At 42.3% G+C, this 22,565-nt stretch overlaps 1 protein-coding gene across 1 annotated transcript in view; it reads left to right on the top strand.

The window, feature by feature from the left end:
* The window catches only part of PRKCE (protein kinase C epsilon), a 323,740-nt gene that overhangs the window by 212,493 nt on the left and 88,682 nt on the right, over nt 1–22,565 (top strand). Inside the window, exons 3-7 of the mRNA XM_028724832.2 lie at nt 9,013–9,172; nt 11,305–11,339; nt 12,590–12,675; nt 14,345–14,474; nt 18,240–18,382. Coding sequence (XP_028580665.1) covers nt 9,013–9,172; nt 11,305–11,339; nt 12,590–12,675; nt 14,345–14,474; nt 18,240–18,382 — 554 coding nt within the window. The remainder of the gene's footprint in view (nt 1–9,012; nt 9,173–11,304; nt 11,340–12,589; nt 12,676–14,344; nt 14,475–18,239; nt 18,383–22,565) is intronic.

Genomic DNA, 22,565 nt, shown 5'->3' with positions numbered 1-22,565 from the left:
ATTTTTCCTCTACCAGAAAGGAACTTTTAATGCTGTTGGGTTTTTTTGTGCATTTTAAGCATTGAATTATTTTTTCTTATTCTTTATTCTGTGAGCCACCTAGAGAACATACATTGATGAGCAGCCGTACAAATCCAGTAAATAAACAAATGCTGCTCTTGAAAAGTATATTATTACTTGAAGAAAGGTTCAAAGTAACTTTTCTCCCACGTACCTTTGATTGATTCCTCCGCAGAGCTTTCACATACTTTGTGCAAAAGTCAACCCTCGGTGAATGCTGAAATTGGCTTTTAAGGTCTCCTTACCTTCATAATTAAAAAGAAAAACATTTGATACTGTTTTAATTGCCAGGCTAGAGTGACCCCCAGTGGTGTGCAAGAATAATTTTGATGGCTGACCTGGAGGGAGATGAATCACTTATGTGGGCCTGAAGTAACAATTGTACGATTTGATTCCAGTATGAATGGTTCGCTATAAATAATCGTAATTTTTGTGTGTGTGCCCATGGGGCTCATTCGTTTGCATAAGTAGAGTTAGGAACACATTTTTAGCAACACTTTAAAAAAAAAAGTGTGAAAAACTGCCTGATCTGAACTTTTTTGGGGGAAACATTAACGGACTTTTACCATGTTAGAGCTATTTCATATTCTCCAACTGTAGCATTTAAATATTAGTACCTATTTAATAATCCCGTTGGCCAGCCTGCTTTCTGGTAAAGCTCATTTTACTTTCAACACACAATCCACTTTCTCATCTCTTCTTCAGAGATGCTGGTTATCCCTGTCTCAGTTCATTCTCCACATCTCCTACCTACAGTCTGACAGTAGGATTTTGTAGATGTTCTGGAATATTGTTCCATCTTTTATAGGATACTGGGAAGAGTCTAATGATCAAAGACACCAAATCCCGTGTCCCTTTTTGGATGGTTGCACATTTTTTCCACACAGAATGGCTTAGATCCTCTTAGCATACTCACAATGAGCACGGGCCGAAACACAGGTTGTCGAGCATCCATTACTTTTGTGTTGGTAGCTTTACACTTAGGGTGCAATCCAACCCAAACCTGGCACCTGCAACTCCCATTCCTTTGAATGGGAGAGATTTTGACCACTTGATCAAACCTCTCCCTTTCACAAGGTGGATAAAAATCAATGATTTTTTTTTAAAAAAAGCAGATTTTTAAAAAATTTAAATCAGATTTTTAAAATAAAATGCTTTTGTAGCAAAAGTCTTTCTAAATATAGTTTTCTATTTAAGTTACATTGTAGTCCAAAGGATTTAAGGATTTAAGTTTTTCATGTGTGCTAAAACTCAGTGTAAGATTTTTTTTAAAAAATCGTTTAACCACATCAGTTAACAAACATGAATAAATATGCTATAATGTTATTGTTTTAGTTAAATAAATTATTTAAATTGTTATTAAGGAAATGATCATTTTTCTCCTTCCAATAAAGTACAGCAGAAAAGTTGTCCAAATATAAACAGTAATTTCATAATTACCTGTCTTTGTATTTCTAATAGTATAACCAAATCAGTAATTTTTGATATAACTGTAAAAACTACTCTGAAAATTTATTACTCCAAAAATGAAACTACATCTGGTAGTAAATATTGAGATTATTCCAGCAGGAATGAGACTTTCTGTAAAAAAATGATTTAAATCAAGTCTTACTGACTAGTGATTTAAATCATGATTTAAATCAAATCCACCCTGCCCTTTGGTACAAATGGAACTTCAAAGTGCTTGATTTGCCAGGACCATTCCTTATGTGTAAATGTAGAATGTACATGAATTCCCTACATACGTGAGATATATTTTCATTTCTCTCAGTCTTTGAACAATTAAAAGGTAAAGGTAAAGGGACCCCTGACCATTAGGTCCAGTTGTGGCTGACTCTGGGGTTGGGGCGCTCATCTCGCTTTATTGGCCGAGGGAGCCGGCGTACAGCTTCCGGGTCATGTGGCCAGCATGACTAAGCCGCTTCTGGCGAAGCGGAGCAGCCCACAGAAACGCTGTTTACCTTCCCGCCGGAGCGGTGCCTCTTTATCTACTTGCACTTTGACGTGCTTTCGAACTGCTAGGTTGGCAGGAGCAGGGACCGAGCAACGGAAGCTCACCTCGTTGCGGGGATTTGAACCGCCCACCTTCTGATCGGCAAGTCCTAGGCTCTGTGGAAATGAGTTGTAGTTCCCTAGAAAGTTGCTTGTATGGCATTTTCATGGACCCCATCCTTTATAAACTTCTCTATTAAAATTAAGCCAGAAAGGTGAAAACTCATGTTTTTTACACTGGAAAGGCCGTAATTAGGGTAAATGTGACCAAGGTTGCTGGTTGCTTTTTGTCTTGCAAACTTACATGTACCAGTCAAAGCCTCTCTTACTACCTGAGATATCTAGCGTCGGCTTAACATGCACGCATGAATATATATTTTTTTTGGGGGGGGGGGACATTCAACACATTTAATCTGCGGTCTCCAAGCAAAGCTCTCTCTCCCCCCCCCCCATGCTTTGGCAACTGATAATTAGCTGGCTAAACTTCTAAATCCCCTCATTTGTGCTTAGCTAGTTAATCTAGATTTCAGCTAATCCATTTTGGCACTTCTCTGCTGGATCAAACCTTCTCACTAAATTTCTTCCTAAATTCCATTGGGCATGCACAATAAATTAAGTTAAGTAATGATTTCTCATTACTTGATTGATTTTGCTGTGCTAAAAGGGACTATTTTAGAGTTCCAGGAAGCTGAAGTTGGGAGAAAATATATATATATATATGAATGTGCATTTCTGAGGTTATTTAATATAAAAATGATACCGCACGTTATTTCCAAGGCTGACTTTTAAAAACCCTGGGAACGCAGTTGGAGGAGATCATAATTTATCTCTATGCGAACATTTTGAAGCTGCCACTCATTCATCTATCTCAATATTGTCCAAGACCAGCTGCAACCCTCCGGGGTCCCAGGCGTTGGGAGAAGAGCTTGTGTGGCACAATGCTTAGGCTGTTGGACTCAGACCGGGGAGACCAGTCCTTTTGCTCAGCCACACGGACTGACCTTGGACCAGTCACTGTCTGTCAGCCTAACCTACCTCACAGTGTTGTTGTGAGGACAAAATGGGGAGAACCATGTGTTCCACCTGGAGCTCCAAACAGGAAAAGGTGGGATTAATTTTCCAACAAGGGGTTGCTGGAAACTGAACTTGGAGTCCTCGTGTGCTCTAGCACTGAGTTAGCACTTCAGAGTGGGCTGTAGTTTTTCTGTCATCTCTCTCTCTCTCTCTCTCTCTCTCTCTCTCTCTCTCTTTATTTATTTATCTATCTATCATCTATCTATCTATCTATCTATCTATCACCTATCTATCTATCTATCTATCTATCTATCATCTATCTATCTATCATCTATCTATCTATCTATCTATCTTATCTATCTATATCTATCTATCATCTATCTATCATCTATCATCATCTATCTACCATCTACCAGCTATCAATCCAGCTATCTATCCAGCTATCTATCTATCTATCTATCTATCTATCATCTATCTATCTGTCATCTATCTATCTATCTATCTATCTATCTATCAATCATCTATCTATCTATCTATCATCTATCTATCTCTATCTATCTATCTATCTATCTATCTATCTATCTATCATCTATCTATCTATCATCTATCTATCATCTATCTATCTATATCTATCAATCTATCAATCTATCTATCTATCATCTATATCTATCTATCTATCTATCTATCTATCATCTATCTATCTATCTATCTATCTATCACCTATCTATCTATCTATCTATCTATCTATCATCTATCTATCTATCATCTATCTATCTATCTATCTATCTATCTATCTATCTATCTATCTTATCTATCTATATCTATCTATCATCTATCTATCATCTATCATCATCTATCTACCATCTACCAGCTATCTATCCAGCTATCTATCCAGCTATCTATCTATCTATCTATCTATCTATCTATCATCTATCTATCTGTCATCTATCTATCTATCTATCTATCTATCAATCATCTATCTATCTATCTATCATCTATCTATCTCTATCTATCTATCTATCTATCTATCATCTATCTATCTATCATCTATCTATCATCTATCTATCTATATCTATCAATCTATCAATCTATCTATCTATCATCTATATCTATCTATCTATCTATCTATCATCTATCTATCTATCATCTATCTATCATCTATCTATCTATATCTATCAATCTATCAATCTATCTATCTATCTATCTATCATCTATCTATCTATCTATCATCTATCTATCTATCATCTATCTATCTATCTATCTATCATCTATCTATATCTATCTATCGTTTGTTTGTTTGTTTTGCATACTGACCTTCATCCATAGATCTCAGAGCAGTTCACAACATAAGAATGGAAGATTTTTAGAAAACCACAAAATACATTCAAAGTGGGCTGAGATTTTTCTATCATCTACCTACCTACCTACCTACCACCTATCATCTAGCTATTATCTCTCTCTCTCTCTCTCTCTCTCTCTCTCTCTCTCATCATCATCATCATCTATATCTATCCATCCATCCATCTATCTATCTATCTACCATCCATCTATCATTTATTTATTTATTTATTTATTTATTTATTTATTTTGCATAATGACCTTCATTCATGGATCTCACAACATAAGAATGCGAGATTTTTAGAAAACCACAAAATACATAATAAAAAAGCAAGAACAAAGATTACTACAACCCCCACCTCCCTGTGGGAATGGGGGGCATCCAAAATACTACGCAAAGGGTTAGTGCTGTGATGTTATACGCCTGAGACAGTTTTTGTTTTCATTTGGTCCAGTTATCAGCTGTTGCATGCGTTTTAACTGTTCGAGCAGCAAGTGCGCTGCGTTATGCTGCTGCTGGCCTCAGAGCCGGTCTGTAAATATTAGTCAGTCTCTCATACAAATTCATGTAAATATGTTTCAGTAATGTAAGTATTACCTGCCTGTCTTGTGCATTCAATCCGACAAGAGCAAGCACACCAAGTAAATCTTATCTCTTGTTTTTATACTTTTAAAAGAAAGAGTCTTGTGTAGTTTCCCCCCATTATGCTACAGTCCAAGAGTGTCCCTGCAGACAGCAATAAGGCGGTAACATTGGGGAAGCGTCGTAGAACAACGAATAAAGCAAAATGATGTGTGGATAGCCCAGTGTAAATCCGCCAATGATGCGCTGTTATTAAACCAATGACATGTTGCAGAATACACACATTTAAAGAAATGCTCCCGTAACACTTCCCTCGCACAATAGTGAGCATGGGCATAAGTGAGCAAGACCCCGACAACTCATGTGTAGGAGAAGCTAACTATGTGAACCATCCCTTAGGGATTATGTTTGCAGGAAAGGGTTCTGCCAAATGTCTGGTATAAAGCAATTGCCCGTAATTTTCTCTGTAATGGAAACAAATGTTGGATGAGTCAGAATCATGTTTTTTGTGTGTGTTGGTATCAATGAGACATGCCTGGAACAATTCTGGGCAAGGATCCTGCTGGGCTGGGCTAGGATCAGCATGCTTGGGATATGTGAGCAGGCTTACAGAAATGGACTTGGCCCTTTGCAGGATTAGGCATGTACAGGATATTGAGGATGAAATATGGGAGAAGACGTTAGCGGTTGGACTCTGTCCAATCTGGATTCCAGCCTTGGTTTTAAGTGGAGAATTATTTGAATTATTTGATCACCTTGGTAGGTGACCTTCGCCAGGGAGTATCTATCCCTGGTCCTGTTGGACCTCTCAGGAGCTTTCAGTAACATTGGTCGTGGTGAATTTCTGGTATGTCTGTCTGGGATGGAAATTTGGGGCATTGTCTTTAGAGAACTGCAGAATTCAAGCCATCAAGAATTCAAGCTTTCTGCTTTGGGGGCCTCTAGGCTGTAACGTGCCATGTTCATGAATTGTAATCATCCTCATCTCCCTGCTTTTTTAACTTCCCTTAGCCTGCTCTTATTATATGATACTTAATTATTTTCATTATTTTATACATAGTGGGTTGTATATAAGTTAATATATACAACGAAATTTCTGAAGTGGTTGGTTGTTTCCTTGTGAAAGCTTTGTAATCAAAAGCTTATTCATAATTAGTCTTAAGGAGCCGCCAAATGAAATTCTCTTTATTGCTATATTTATTGTTTTTCACATGTTCTAGTAATTTTGCAAGCCCTTTGAATTTATAAAGGAAAGTGTGGTATTATAATAATAATAATAATAATAATAATAATAATAATAATAATAGAATAAGTGTTGAGGCTATTAGTATTATGAATATTAATAACATTACTTAAACGCTAAACTACACATTTGATTTTTTAAAAAAAAATACAATGGCTAGGTAACTTAAAGTCCTCCTTGTATTTCTCCATAAGCCCTTGATGCTACGCAGCTGCAGAAAATAAGATCTTTTTAGACCCCACAGCAGTGCACTTGTAGGCCAAAGAGAGCAGCCTTATTGAGTTTCCAGGCAATTGAATCAGAGTTTGCTTATTTATTTATTTTGCTGATTTCTAAATCAGATATCAGGAGCATATGGTATAATAATAAAAATAAAAATAACAATAAATCTCTGTTAGTGCCCCAGCAAGTTGAATTCATTAAGGTCCGTGTCACCGTTATCAGATGTTGCTTCACAACCCAGTGAGTGTATCAGGATACAAACCCTCTGGTCTTGTCCCCTTGGATGTCTCCCTGATATTGATAGTGGTTGGTTCATATCCTTTCTCCCCACCCCCCCACCCCCCCAAGCAAAAAAGGATGTGGGTGGACACTGAGTGTGTCTCACTCAGTGCAATGTAACACAGCTGGAAGCCTCAGCACACGGACTGCGTGGCTTCCCTTTGATGGCGGCGTCGCAGCTGGAAGCCAAAAGTTGTGTGTGTGATCTCTCTGCCTGTTGCGGTCCCCCTGCAGCGTTTGGTCTAGCACAATAGCTAAAGAACAAGGAAGAGACCACAGCATCCCAGTTTTCGGGGAAAACGGCAGAAGGAGAAACAGTGCGGAAAGAAAGAAAACAAATGGGATCATCGCTGGCCCTTGTATATATCATCCCGCTTGCTCCTTGAGAAAATATGCTGAGTGTTTGGCAATTGAAATTAAATACGCCGATGGAACCGCTCGTTTCCTCGCCTTGAGAATCAATTTGTATCTGATGCAGACAGTGTGCTGACACTCCAAACTGCTTCAATTTGCATTAGAAAAACCCTGCAGTTTCATTAAGAAAGGAGGTGTAATAAGATTTAGTTGCTTGCTGCCAATTTCTGTGGGCTGCTGGAAGTGAACAGTGGGGCAGAGAGCTGGAATCTAGGCTTGATCTACTAGGGCAAGAAGCCACCTTTGTCCCCTTCTGGCTTAGCAAAGCATGTTCTCCTTCATGGAGAGCACGTGTTGCGGTGGGGTCTAACAAGACACCCCCTCTAGGTTAATGGGTGGAACCATTTGGATGGCCATGACTGTGATTGGGCCAAGTTGGGTTGTTGGGGAGACTTTGATGTTACCATTTAGAGGATTGGCCCAAAGGTTATATATTCTTGGCACACAGCTTTTTTGGCCTCTTGCTTCGCCCACCCTCCCTAATTTAGGGCTGTTTGACATTGCTATGCCTGTCATAGGGTCGTCTGCTTTTAGAGCAGGGGCCTGGTAGGAATTTTGTCCATTTGTCAGATTGGCTGGTGCCATTTGGTTTTTGCCTACTGCGTAGCAAATTGCCACAACTTGTAAGGTTCCGCTAAGGCATTGGTTAAAATTTGGTTGGTGGTGGGGTAAGGGTTGGCTGTGCCTGCCCCTCCAGTGCTGCTGCTGCAAGGGAATTCCATTAAAGGAATCCAGGGGTTTGCCATACATTTGTCCGTATCCCTGGCAAGGGGCTAGGGCCATGCAACCCCCTGGGAGCATGCGGGGAGGGGTGACGGTATGGTGCCCAGCCCCATTCTCTCCCCAATATTGTTTTCCCTTACTGGCTTTCGCTGGAATCCGGAAGTCAGTTCTGTCCCGGGGTGGGGACAGATAGTCGTAACCAATGCCTAAGCAACCACTCACATTATGTATTTTAATAAAGTTGTGGCCAAAATTATGCCAAAAACCTTAAACAAAAATTCTGAGTGAATTGTGATTTATTTAGGGGGGTGGCTTGGGGACCTCAACACGCAACAGTGTCTGTGGAGGGGGTGGCGCACCAGAGGCACCCGCCCCCACCAGTGGCTGTGATCTTGCCACTTGCTATAACTAGATAACCAAGGCATTCCAGAAGCATCCGTGGCTTGGGCCAGAGATAAACTTTGGGGAGGTGGGACAGTTCTCGCCTCATATATTGTAAACCGCCCCGTGATCCTTGTATGAAAAGCGGTGTAGAAATTTATTAAATAAAATAAATAACGCCAGGCAAGTATGATGAACCAGGCAAAACTTTGGGGTGGTTTGACACAGAACTGGAAAGAAAACACCCAACGAAAGAAGAATGGATTTTAAAGTGGAGCTGGTGAAACTAACAGGAAAAAAGAAAAGAAATACACCAACATGACAGCGTATACATGCCCTTTTTTGGAATATCTGGGGGGTGGGAAATAATTGGATGAAATTGTGAGCAGGATTTGAAATCTGAGCAGCGGTAGAAGATTGATAATATATGAAATAGAAGAAAACGTCTTAGGTGAATTGTTTATTAGAATGCAGTATTTAAAAGGGGATGGGATTAAGAACAGCATGGAGGGAAATGCAGGATGTCAAAGTTTAAAGAGAAATGTGTAACAAATTTGGAATCTGAAATATACATGTAAAGATTTTTAAGTTTAATTAAAAAAAAAAAAAGACTCCAGAGGGAAATAAAAATAATTGTGGTGGTTTGCAGCCACGGTGCAATGTGGAAATCAAACTGCATTCTCTTAATTCTCTCACCAGCTTTCATATCTGAGATGTTATTTCCTCTCATACTTTTTCTTCCTCTCTCTTTTGTTCTCTCTAGCACCCAAAGACAATGAGGAACGAGTGTTTAGAGAGCGGATGCGGCCCCGGAAGCGCCAGGGGGCAGTGCGACGCAGGGTCCACCAGGTTAACGGGCACAAGTTTATGGCCACCTACCTTAGACAACCAACATATTGTTCACACTGCCGAGACTTTATATGGTAAGTATTTTGTGAGGTGTCATTGCTGGGCATCGGCTAGCTCAGGGGAAGACCGAATTAGGCCCAGAATGGGTCCCTGTTTGGCCTACAAGGATTTTCACCCCCAACCAGACCCCGCTGCCCTACACCTGGTTTCATATGTGGTATCAGGTGTGGTACAGGCAGAGCTGCAGGCACACAGAAATGATTAGAAGCTTAAAAATGCACTTCTGGTTGGCCCTCATCAAGCCAGTCACTTGATCAGCTGTCCCAAGTGGAGCTTTCTGAAAGGTAAAGGACACCCGGACGGTTAAGTCCAGTCAAATTTGACTATGGGGTGGAGCGCTCATTTCCACTTACGGGCCAAGGGAGCCGGCGTTTGTCCACAGACCGCTTTCCAGGTCATGTGGCCAGCCTGACTAAACCGCTACTGGAGGAGCGGGACACCGTGATGGAAGCCAGAGCACACGGAAACGCTGTTTTCCTTCCCACCGCAATGGTACCTATTTATCTACTTGCACTGGTGTGCTTTCGAACTGCTAGGTTGGCAGGAGCTGGGACAGAGCAATGGGAGCTCACCCTGTCACGGGGATCCAAACTACCGACCTTACAATCAGCAAGCTTAAGAGGCTCAGTGGTTTACACCACAGTGCCACCTGTGTACCTGCTTGCTGAAAGTGCCAAGGTTACATGCTTGTTACAGGCTTTCATGCTAGGATTGGCTGTGCTACAAGGTTCCCAGTTTGGGGAACTCCATATTGCAACTGATCCCTGCTAAAGCAGGCTTGCGTTAAGCACCCATCGGTGCCAACAGGAAGCGCTGGTAGGGTTGGCACTGACATCAAGCCCTCAAGCAGGGCTTGCTATGAACACAAATCTTCCTTTGCATTCAATAGTTTTTGGTAAAGCAAAAAATAACTTTGGGGCAATTGGCATCAGTGCTATGCCAGGTAATTGACAGGTAATCGACCCCAGTTACCACTCAAAATGGCCTATGGGTGCAGGTGGCGGGAGGTAAGGATCCAGCCCACCCACCAGATCCCGTTCTCCACCTTTGGGCTAGCTTGTTGTGTTGCATGATAGCATGTGGGTTGCTTCAATTACTGTAAATCCATTCATTTTGTCGAAAAGAAGGTAACTATTGTTGTGGTTGCTGCAGCTATTTGATAATATAGAACCAAACTCTTTGCATTCTTTCTGCACACCTTCTTTGGAGTAATCCCTATTGATTACTCCGAGTAGGCATGCGTAGGAATGGGCTGTAAGATTTTTAAGTTGTTGACTCGTTCAGACGAGGGATTGGTCAAGTGCACTGAATTTTACCCAGCCCCAGATAGCGATGAGAAGGCTGGTTGTCTGAATCATACTAATGTGTGTGTGTTTGCATACATGGCAGATAGAGGGGTCTTTTTTCAGATCTGTAACACTAAAACTGCAGAAGGTAATGTTCAGCTGGCCCTACATCTATCAATAATGTCTCTTATGGCAGGGAAAAGCTCCACAGCCACAGTGTCTCTGATCTTTGCAGGACTAAAATAGAGGAAGAAGCCTTTCAAGCTTTCTTCTTCTCAGTTTCAACCATTTCAGCAGGGCTGGCTAACCTGTGGTCCACAGATGTTGCTGTATTACAGCTCCTATATAATCCCCGACAGTTGTCCATGCCAGCTAGGGCTGATGGGAGCTGGAGTCCAGCAACATCTGGAAGGCCCAAGATTAGCCTGAATTAAGGACTCAGAGGCACCAGATCTGCAAGACCTTTCAGGGCTTTGGAGCATGTGTGGCTGTGCAGATAACACACAATACTTTCTTTCATGTAAGAGAGAGAGAAAGAAAGAGAGAGTGTCAGGGTTGCGGAGGAATTGGTTCCTAAGGAGCCTTAAGAACTATCTATTTTCATTTTTGGCATGGGATTTTTGGCAAAGTATATGCTTGGTGACATTTCCAAAAATGATGGAGGGGGAAACAAAGGGAAGAATTCCATCTGTAGAGCCAAGAGAAGAATCTCCTTAAATAAGTTGGGTTGCAGCCAGTACATTCATCCCTGGTCACTGGCTGTGTCTCTCTCTCTTGATGATGTCAATGTTGCGATGTGAAAATATATGTCCATTCCCGATTCCTAATCCATGCTCTGTGTGTTTGTTTTTCATCACCAGGGGAGTAATAGGAAAGCAAGGGTACCAATGTCAAGGTAAGGAAAATTTGACATACAAATATAAGATCTGTGGTGTAAGTTATAAGGAGCTAGCATCTTTGCCATTCATTGGTTCTTGGAACAAGATCAATGATCAGTAATATAAAAGACAGCAGGATCAATCAATCAGCCAAACAAACAAACAAACAAGTAACATTCAGCTCAGAGTTATATCATTTAAACGAATAAAGAGCCCCTGATTATGCAAAAGCAACTTAAAAGAAATTGAAAAATTGTCCAGTAGCACCTTAGAGACCAACTAAGTTTGTTCTGGGTATAAGCTTTCATGTGCATGCACACTTCTTCAGATACTCTAGTGTGCATGCACATGAAAGCTTATACCCAGAACAAACTTAGATGGTCTCTAAGGTGCTACTGGACAATTTATTATTATTATTATTATTATTTATTTATAGACCAACACAGCTACCTAGCTGAATTTAAAAGAAATTGGTCCTTAATGCTTGCTTATAGGTGAATAGGCATTGGGCTATACAAACCTCAATGAGAAAAGAGTTTCACAAGTGTGGGGCCACTACTGAAAAGGCCCTCCCTCTCATAGCCATCAGTTTAATGGACATCAGTGGCAGGCACAGGAGCACAGCGCTGGGGATGTAGTGTGGGGAAGTTGACATGAGTGCAGGCCCCAAGCTGCTTAGCGCCTTCAAGATCAAAAACGAGCGCTTTGTGTTGTTGAATTCGCAGGATCTCTTTTGTGTGCCACGAGGGCCCCATGATTCTCTTGATAGCAGCATTGGAACAGCATGCAATGGGTTGCATTCAGCAGAGTTGTCCCGTTTGGGCAAGGACCTCTGTTTGCACAGCAGAAGTTGTCGTCCCTTTCATCCCCCAGCAAATCTCCCCCCCCCAGTGTCCCCAGTCTTCTCCAAAGAGTTGGTAGGGGGAAACCCGGAAGAGATTTCAGGAGCAGAAGTGGGGAGGAGAAGGAGGGGAAGTTACACTAGATGCGAACAAGACAACTTGTTCCCCCAACCCTGTCCCAATTCAGCTCAGCAATCATAACCCTAGACCACCCTCTTCAGTTAAGAAGTATATTGCTTAGGTTTTTCAGATCCTCTGGGACTGGTGGGTAGGAATGAGAAGCAACCCTCCAGAATTTCCCTTTTCCTTTTTCTCCAGAATTTCCCTTTTCCTTTTTCATTTTCAGTTACCTAACCCCTTCTGGACAAAATAATAAAACTGCCTTTGTGAAAACTCAAACTTGATACAGTTTCTCTTGCTTACAGTTTGCACTTGCGTAGTCCATAAGCGATGCCATGAGCTTATAATAACGAAATGCGCTGGGTTGAAGAAGCAGGAAGCCCACGATGAGGTAAATATTTATAGAACAAATGCTCTAGATAAAAGGGAGTTGTGCTGTTTTGTGGAATTTTTTATCATATATATAAAGTCAGGCCAAGTCACTGTCACCTCCCCTGTTTGTTAAAAGAGAGGGGGAAGGAGATGGATCCCGACTGCAGCCTTCTAGTCTCTCTTTAGTTCACCATTTACTTTTTTGCATGACTGAGAACCGTTGTGCACAATTTCCCTGGGAACTATTGTCACTGTTTGTTTTTAAAAGAGGGTCAACTCTGAATTCTGAGAATGGAACTGGATGCTGGTCACCCAAAGCGGTGGCCCTGTCTTCAGAGCCTGCTCAAGAAATTCTGCCGCCTGAGGCAAAAGACAAGATGGCTGCCCCATTACCACTCCACATACAGAAGCCAACCAGACTGGCAGCTGAATCCCATTTCAGCGTTGGTGATGTGTCTTTGTCCTCTGCCGTCGGTGGTTCTACAAGGTTCCTGTGCACAGCTTCTCAACCGAAGCAGTTTGCATTTCCAATTTTGAATTGGCAGGGTGAATCTAGACTCAGGGTAGAGCTGACAGTGTGCAGAATCTTTTTCTCTCTCGCCCTCTTGCAAAAAGTAGAGTGCTGCTGCAGTCTGTTCTGTGGGATGCCCCACCCCATATCTCAGTTTTATTTTAGAGAGCCATTGCACTACCATCTTCTACCCCCCCCCCCCCCCCCGGAGCTTACAAGCCAGTGTTTGTGCTTTGAAAAGCCATGACCTCTTGTGCCAGATGTTAATCTACCAACTTGTGCCATCCTTCTATGCCAGCGGGGATATGGAAGTTCCTGTGTAGATTTACATTCTCTGGCTCCAGACTACAGGAAGCTTTAAAGCATTTCTGAATTGGTGCTCTTATTGTTTTAAAGAACTTCTGGGTAGAAGCCAGCGATAAGAAGTGGGTGGGAATATGCCATGTATCTCCATCTGCAAGTGGAAAAACAACCAGAAGATTATTTATGTACCACAAGTGAATCATTTAGGGACAATGTTGATGCTGATTTGCAAACGGCCTTTGGTAGGATCCCGATGTTCCTTGAAAGATGACCAGAGGGTCCTCAGTAAAATTGGCAAGCTGACCCGAACCACTCTGTACTGCTGATATTCCCCTGCAACATGCATAAGAAGTTGCCTAATACAGTCTCAGACTGCCGTTCCACCTAGCCCAATACTGTCTGCTCTGACCAGCAGCAGCTCTCCTGAAGTTCAGGCAGAGCTCTTTCCCCTTGTCTGCTGCCTGATGCTCTTCACTGGGGACCAAAGATACTCAATAGCCTGGGATTTTCCGCATGCAGAGTGTACTCTCTATCACTGCGCAGTTAACCCTTCCGTAAAAGGTACAGCTTATTCCCATCACAGTATCCTTGATTCACAGAGTCAAAGAATTGAAGAGTTGAAAACAAGGGTTATCTAGTCCAATGCAGGAATCCTGCCCACAGCTGTCCTTGGGTGGGCTCAAATCACCAACTTTCTGGCTAACAGCTAGACCCACTGACCCACAGAAGTCCACCATTTTGCCTATGCAGGGATTAGCACTTGGGGAATTGAGTTACATATGGAAAATGTAGAAGTACTTTGCAAGGCCTTCACTGGAAAAGACGAGACTTACCAGAGTGGTGGTTTTTGTGTGTTCTTGTGATTTTCTGCCAGGTGGGCTCCCAGCGCTTCAGTGTCAACATGCCTCACAAGTTCAGCATTCACAATTACAAAGTGCCCACCTTCTGTGACCACTGTGGTTCGTTGCTCTGGGGTCTTCTGAGACAAGGTTTACAATGCAAAGGTAGGTTGTGCTTCCTCCTTCGCGCTTGTGCTTAATAATAAAGCAAATAATAAAACGAAGTCTGTTTTGCTTATTATGCAAAACATCTGTTTTATTACTTGTTGTGGAAATTTATTTGGATGCCTGTATTTCATGAATTTTGCATTTTCTTGTATAGTATCATTATTTATGTCTGTTTGTCACTTTATACACACGCATTAAAAAAAATCTCAAAGCGACTTTAACAGGATAAAATAGGAACAGATAAAATAAATAGAAACCAAGGAAAGTTAAAACTTTTCCCAAAATGCTCATCGAACAACACAATAACCTATCCTAATTGCTTTACGTATGCTCCTTAATGAACACGCCATTGGTATTCTTTTAGTATTAGGTGCATAAAGATTTGTACAAATAATAAATTGCTTTCAAATGCACTACCTTACCATAGAAATTCCTGGATTCCCCAATTACATTTCATAGAGAGTGGGGTAGCCAGAACCCTGGATTTTTTCCCATACGAACTCACACATTTAGTCCTTGAGTGGTTAGCTTCTCATTTTTTGCCATCTCATTTTCGCACCGGGAGCAATTTATCTGCAATAGCAACCTTAAGTGGAGGAAATCAAAACATGTCTGCATCTGAGTTAAAGCCCCCCGTTTTTTAAAATATGCACACTTGCATGCCTGCAGCAAGCAGAACAAAAACAACCCAGAATAATTCAGAAAGAGAGAACAGGATAAATGGAGTTGGTTGGCAACAGCTGCTGCCAACCCTGTTGGCTTATTCAATTCTTGGCAGATTTGTAGAGATGCCTCCCTGTCTCCTTATGTTCACTTAATTGGATTACTTGGACCCTTTTTTTAACCTTTTAATTTATGATGTTTTGGGAACATGCAGGGTTGTCCTACTGCGGGTGGTCACAGAATTCAAAGTAAGCTCTGAAGTATCTATGGCTGCTGTTTTTAGGGTCTGTTTCTGAAACCAGAGGCGCATTGCTTTCCCTTGTTTTTGGTTTGATCTTGCAACATAAGGTATTCAAGGAGCATCCGACTAAGGCAATGTTTCTGAAACACAACAGCTTTATTTAAAAAAATCACAGCAGTGGTGGGAGATAGATAGGAATGTCAACTTTTTGAAAAGGTTGTCCTGTAAGAAAAAAATAAATAAGTGCCCATATTAGGAATTTGTTAGGCCAACAAAAATAATCATCAATTTTTTTGCAAGCTTTCAAGTTCCCCAGAACACTTCATCATAAATTTTATGGTGGATCGTCTCCCACCTGCCTCTTATCAGGAGTGAGTAGCCTCTGGTTGTGGGATTTGTGGAGACGGAGGTTCAGCTGTTACCTGTTTCTTCTTCTCAGGAGTTTGGGGTACAACATAAAAACTGCAAGCACCTGAAAGTTCATTTCCCACACCCCCATCTTCAAAACTTACTAGATGCATCCATGTACAGCTTGATGAACACCAGCAGCCTTTTTATCCCCCCCCCATCCCCCTTAAGTTTTGTTGTAACACCTAGTCTGGAGAACTCAAACATTTGCACACCATTTTATGAAGTTTTGGTTGGCCTAGTAAACCTATAGCTCTCATATGGACTTCGGACTGTTAGGAAAGTTTCCTTCAGTGATTTCATTCTCATTCCAGTAGCAGTGGGAATGGAAGGACAGGGATGGGGAGCCTGTGCCCCTTGCCCCAATAAATTAATAGAATCATAGAACAGCGGCGTTGGAAAGGGACCCCATGGGTCATCTAGTCCAACCCCCTGCAATTCAGGAATCTCAACTAAAGTATCCATGACAGATCCAACCTCTGCTTAATAACCTGCAATGAAGGGGAGTCCTTCTGAGGGAGACTGTTCCACTGTCGAACACCTCTTACCTTCGGAAGGTTCTTCCTGATGTTTAGTCAAAACATCTCCTCACCTGTAACTTGGATCATCAGTTCGAATCCTATCCTCTGGAGCACGATAGGAGAAATGAACTAATAATAATAATAATAATAATAATAATTTATTATTTATACTCCAACCATTTGGCTGGGTTTCTCCAGCTACTCTGGGCGGCTTCCAACGGAATATTAAAATTCAATAACCTATTAAACATTAAAAGCTTCCCTAAACAGGGCTGCCTTCAGATGTCTTCTAAAAGTCTGGTAGTTGTTTTTCTCTTTGACATCTGGTGGGAGGGCGTTCCACAGGGCGGGTGGCCCTCTGCCTGGTTCCCTGTAACTTGGCTTCTCTCAGTGAGGGAACCGCCAGAAGGTCCTTGGCACTGGACTCAGTGTCCGGGCAGAATGATGGGGGTGGAGACGCTCCTTCAGGTATACTGGACTGAGGCTACCATGTCTCGTGTTGTTGGGCTCCCAACTCCTATCAGCCCTTGCTAGTATAGCTCATGACAAGGGATTATGGGAGTTGTAGCCCAACAATGTTTGGAGGGTCGCAGATCCTTCATCCCTCTGTTAGAATGATCATTAAATGGCTTCAGTGTGATGAAGCGACTAGACCCTTGAGCAACAAACAAAGGACCCAGGTTCAAATCCCTATGGAAGTGCAGTGAATTATTGTTCTGGGGTAGCGGGTGGGGGCGGTGTTTGGATTTGTATCTCTAAAATTGTGCAGCATTGAGTTATGCTTACATTTTTGTACACTTTCTTGAGCTTTTTTTCCCTCCACAAGAGGGCACTCGCATATAAGGTATAAGGCTCCAGCAGTCTGTCAACAAATGAGGAGTCTCAGTGTTAAGCTGCCCAGTTATTTGCTGCTTCCTTTGATACATTTGCAGCCAGAAATCAATGATGTGTTTGGCAGGGGGAACATGTATATTCGTTTATGATTAATGGCCTTAGCTTGGGTCTGTACAATGAAAGGCCTGACGGCTGATTGGATCCTCCTCTGTCGTTGCTCATTGCAACCCCCTCCCCCAAAGGGCTTTTCAGTAGCAAGCTGAGTTATAAGTGATTTATGAAAGGGCTGGGTTGAGAAATGTGAGAGATGGAGAGAAGGCGTAATGGAGTAGAGCTGGAAAGGGAGGGATAGGTTGGCCAAGATTTCAGAGCGGCCTGTGTTGTTTCACGGGGACACGGGAGAGTGAACTGTGAGGCACTTCGAAGCAAAGTGGGTTATCAGGATCTTCTGAAAATATAATGGCAACAAAACACCTATTCTCCCTCTGGGCGCTGCAATTTACCCCTCTCAGAGTTACCATTCCCAGCAGCCTTTTACAAAGTACAGTGCTCATATTTCTTTGAGGGAAAGAATGTGCTTTGATATAGTGAGGTGGCTTTTTAGGGTTAATAAAAATGAAAAAGTGGCCCTCAAGAGTGATTTGGGTTGTGCACCACTGTCTCTTGCCTCCTAGACAGCATAAGGATGTTTCACTTCATTCTGTGCTGCTTCATCATTCACAGACAAGATGGCTGCCTGTCCCTTCACAGCCCATTAATCACATCTTTTCTGTCAGGTTTGAAGGAGAGACCGGAGTGAGCGAGCTCCCAGAGGCATTGCTAGCTGGCTGCTGTTGGGAACATGCTGCTGGCCTAGATAAACCTTGGCCTAATCTTCAGAAGGCAATTCTCGTGTCCCAGGATATGAAACGATCAGTCATGGATCCAGCTCAGCATTTTCCCCATTGAAATAATTTTCTCGTTTCAAGGAAGGTTGCTGCAGTTCAGCGCCCTGATTTCCACATGGTAAAGACAGATGTTGATGTTGACGTATCAAAAAATGATCTAATCCAACTTGGGTTTTCTCTTCCTTTCCTCACCTGTTTTAAATTGCAGTTTGCAAGATGAATGTACATAGACGCTGTGAAACAAATGTGGCCCCCAACTGCGGAGTGGATGCGAGGGGCATAGCTAAAGTACTTGCTGACCTGGGTGTCACTCCGGATAAGATCACTAATAGCGGACAAAGGAGGAAGAAGGTAATCATTCTTGCATATGAACTCATGACTAGTGCTGTGCAGAACATTTTCTTCTGCATTTTTTGTAACCATCCTCTGTCAATTAATGAGAAAAGTAATTGCATATAAAAATGATCAAGGGGAGTAAAAATGTTAATGAGGTTTTTTTTTTTTTGCATTTAGCTTACACTTGAGTTGGCAAAGGGATTTTATGAGATTCTGATTACTGGGTCTTGGTCGATTTACATGGGGAGAGCCGGTCCTTAAAATATATTGCGCTCCTGAGCCATTTAAGCCTTTCTGTGTCCAAACCAGCACATTTAAATGGGCCTGGAAACTACCTGGCAGGCAGTGCAGTCAGGTCAGGGTCAGTGTTATATGCTCAAACCGTCTTGCCCTAGTGAGCAACTGGGCCACCAAATTCTGCACCGGCTGAAGTTTCCGAATCGTCTTCAGAGGCAGCCCCATGCACAGCACATTGCAGTAATCTAACCTAGAGGTTACCAGAGCATAGACAACAGAAGCCCTGGTCCAGATAGGTGCGCAGCCACCAGGCCAAGCTGATGGAAGGCTCCACTAAGACCACCTGAGCCTCAAGCAACAGCAGTGGATCCAGAAGACAACAATCCCATGACTGCAACCATGGAGCAGGAATTCTAACAGAAGTACCCCCAAGCTGTGTACCCATTCCTCAGAGGGAGTATTACCCTATCAAGAGAGGGCAAACCCCCACTCATCCACTCTAGGAAACAACCCACTAACAGTGCCTCAGCCTTATCTGGATTGAGCTTCAGTTTGTTGGCTCTCATCCAGTCCCTTACTGAGGCAAGACAACGGTCCAGCACATCCACTGCTGCACCTGCAGATGTAGAGGAGAAGTAGAGTTGTGTGTCATCAGTATATTGCTGACAACGTATTCCAAAGCTCTGCATACAGAAGTTCTCAAGTTCAGTTCAACACAGGTAGGGCTGGATGAGAACCCTGCCTGATATCACAGAAGGCTGTTGGCAGTTGGAAGAAGAAGAAGAAGAAGAAGAAGAAGAAGAAGAAGAAGAAGAAGAAGAAGAAGAAGAAGAAGAAGAAGAAGAAGAATAGTAGTAGTAGTAGTTGTAGTTGTAGTAGTAGTTTGGATTTGATATCCCGCTTTATCACTACCCTAAGGAGTCTCAAAGCGGCTAACATTCTCCTTTCCCTTCCTCCCCCACAACAAACACTCTGTGAGGTAAGTGAGGCTGAGAGACTTCAAAGACGTGTGACTAGCCCAAGGTCACCCAGCAGCTGCATGTGGAGGAGCGGGGAAGCGAACCCGGTTCACCAGATTACGAGTCTACCACTCTTAACCACTACACCACACTGGTATAGACAGCATTGACCTAGATGGGCCAATGGTTTAGCTTAGTATAAGGCAACTTCCTAGGTTCCCATATGGAGAAAATCAAAAGCAGTTGGACAAAATAATGGCATCATCACTGCTAAACTTGTGCTCTTTGGAGTACACAAACCGAGTGAGCTGGAAGAAGCCCTGGAAGAACTTAGACTGCTTTGACCTCAGTAGTGATGAAGTCAAAAAAGGCTTTATTATTTTTCAATTGTCAGAAGGAATCGTTCTTGTCAGAAAGCCATGTACACATCAAAGCTACTACTTTGAAGTCCCCTTGTGAGAACACATGTGAACATAAATATTCTTATCTGGTTGAAAAACTGGCGTGAGATCATTGTCTTGCCAGATGTTCCTCTCTACCCCCCGTGATATTACAGTGATGACAAATGGAAACGCACTGAAATAACATTCTCCCAAAAGAGAATTGAATTCAGCAGATGCTCTGCAAAGCCACTTCACAGAAGCTGATCCCTTCTGTGTTGGGTAAAAAAATAAATAAACCGCAAACCATCCCTTGGACCTCTTTATGCCAAGAGTCGCACATAACATCAGTGCACTCCTGAATATGTCTGTTCAGAAGGAAGCTCCACAGAGTCCTCCCAAGTATATATGGACAGGATTCCTGTCTTTATCTCCTGCAATCCATTAACCAGTGTGGTTAACTAGAGAGCCAGTGTGGTGTAGTGGTTAAGAGCAGTGGACTCGTAATCTGGTGAATCGGGTTCGCTTCCCCCCTCCTCCACATGCAGCTGCTGGGTGACCTTGGGCTAGTCACACTTCTTAGAAGTCTCTCAGCCCCACTCACCTCGCAGAGTGTTTGTTGTGAGGGAGGAAGGGAAAGGAGAATGTTAGCCGCTTTGAGACTCCTTCGGGTAGTGATAGAGCGGGATATCAAATCCAAACCTCCTTCTCCTCCTCCTCCTCCTCCTCCTCCTCCTCTTCTTCTTCTTCTTCTTCTTCTTCTTCACTGCCCACAGTAGTCCTTGGAGAGCCCTCCATTTAGAAGGGATATGCACGGTGCCCATTTCCCAGCAGGGATTGCTGCGTCCCGGTCTTGTCCCTGGCAAGGAAAGATGCTGTTCTAGGGGGTTGTAGTCACCTAAGTCACCTACTTAATAGACCCAGTGACATTAAGAAACCTAAGTTAGTCATTGTGATTAATAGCAATGTAAAAGCTAGTTGGATACCTCATAGGGTGTGTTGTGCCATCCTGCCAGGTACATAGCACATAGACTTCCCCATATGAACTGACCCAGACCCTGCAATCATCACTTGAGGCATTTCTTTCTTCGAGTGCCTCCTCCATGGGAGGTCCAGAGGGTGACAACATGCGAACAGCCCTTTTCTGTGGTGGCTCCCTGTTTGTGGAATGCTCTCCCCAGGGAGGCCTGCCTGGTGCATTTGTTACACACTTTTAGGCACCAGGCAAAAAGTTCCTCTTCTCCCAGACCTTTGGCTAATCGGTGGCCTTTTAAATTGTGTGTAGGAGTGTATTGTTTGTTTTTGTGCTTTTTTCTGGGGGCACTCAAGGGTATGCAGTACTGACACCGTGTTTTTCTAGAAGAAAAGCACTGGTTAAAAGTGTAGCACTTACTATAACAACTTCATGGTGAGTACTGGCATCTTTCTTTCTAGAATAAAAGAAGTGGTTATTATGTTATGTATTTTTGTGTTTTTATATTGTAAACTGTGATCCTCGAATGAAGGGCAATATAGCAATTTATTATTATTATTATTATTATTATTATTATTATTATTATTATTATTATTATTATTATTAATTATTAATTATTATATACTTGCATATAGGAAGATGATGGTTCTATGTGCTCTTGACATCTACATCAGTCACCTCTACCGAATACGTTTAAAGCACTCTTATACCACTTTTAACAATTCTGCCCCCCCCAAAGAATCCTGGGAATTGTATTTGCTTAAGAACGCTGAGAGTTATTAGGAGACCCCACACAGAGCTATAGTTCACACCACCATTAACAAGTCACAGTTCCCAGGATTCTTTGGGGGAAGCCATTACTATTAAAGTGGTATGGCTATGCTTTAAAGGTGTGGTGTGGTCTTGGGAGGTGTTTTAAATGTGTGGTGGTGGCATGAGCATAAATCTCATGTCCGTAATCAGCTGCTTTGCCTCATTCTATCAGCTTATTGCACTTATATTCGTCTGAAGAGACTTACATATATAGTTTCCAGGTGATCTTCTGTCTAGGCAACTTGTGTGACAAGACATTCTTAGGATCCACAGCGTCACATGCCATCAGGCCAGAAATGGGGAACCTCTGGTCCTCCAGGTGATTTTGAACTACAACTTCCATAATTCTTGACCGTTGGCTGGGACTTACAGCAGTGGAGTGCAACAACATGTGAAGGGTCATAGGTTCCCCATCCCTCTTCGAGATCATTCTCCTGACATAAATCATGGAGAATTTAGAAAAACTGCATTTGGCAAGTCAAGCATCTTGCATCTTTTGGCGAGCAAAATGTGGCTGAAATCCACTAAATCTCTTCGTTTGCACAGCTCCTGTGCAGATTTAATTAAACTGGTGTTGGAATGGTGCTCAGTGAATTATGGCCTTTCATTCTGACATGACACTGTAGAACTTGTGTCAAGAATACTGTACCTTGTTTCAGAAGTTATGGGTTGTTGTTTTGAAAGAGTTTCTATGTGTGGTCTTTCTGTGTATCTGGTAAGCCTAGCAGCATTTACCGTGAACTTCTTCAAACAAGTTAAGATTTCAACGCAATAAATGCAAGCTTTTTTCTCTCTTTTAAAAATGAGCTGCTGTGCTTGTCAATCTGTAAAGCAGA

This window comes from Podarcis muralis, chromosome 3, assembly GCF_964188315.1.
Source record: "Podarcis muralis chromosome 3, rPodMur119.hap1.1, whole genome shotgun sequence".
Lineage (NCBI taxonomy): Eukaryota > Metazoa > Chordata > Lepidosauria > Squamata > Lacertidae > Podarcis > Podarcis muralis.
This window is presented reverse-complemented; position numbering and strand designations above follow the sequence as displayed.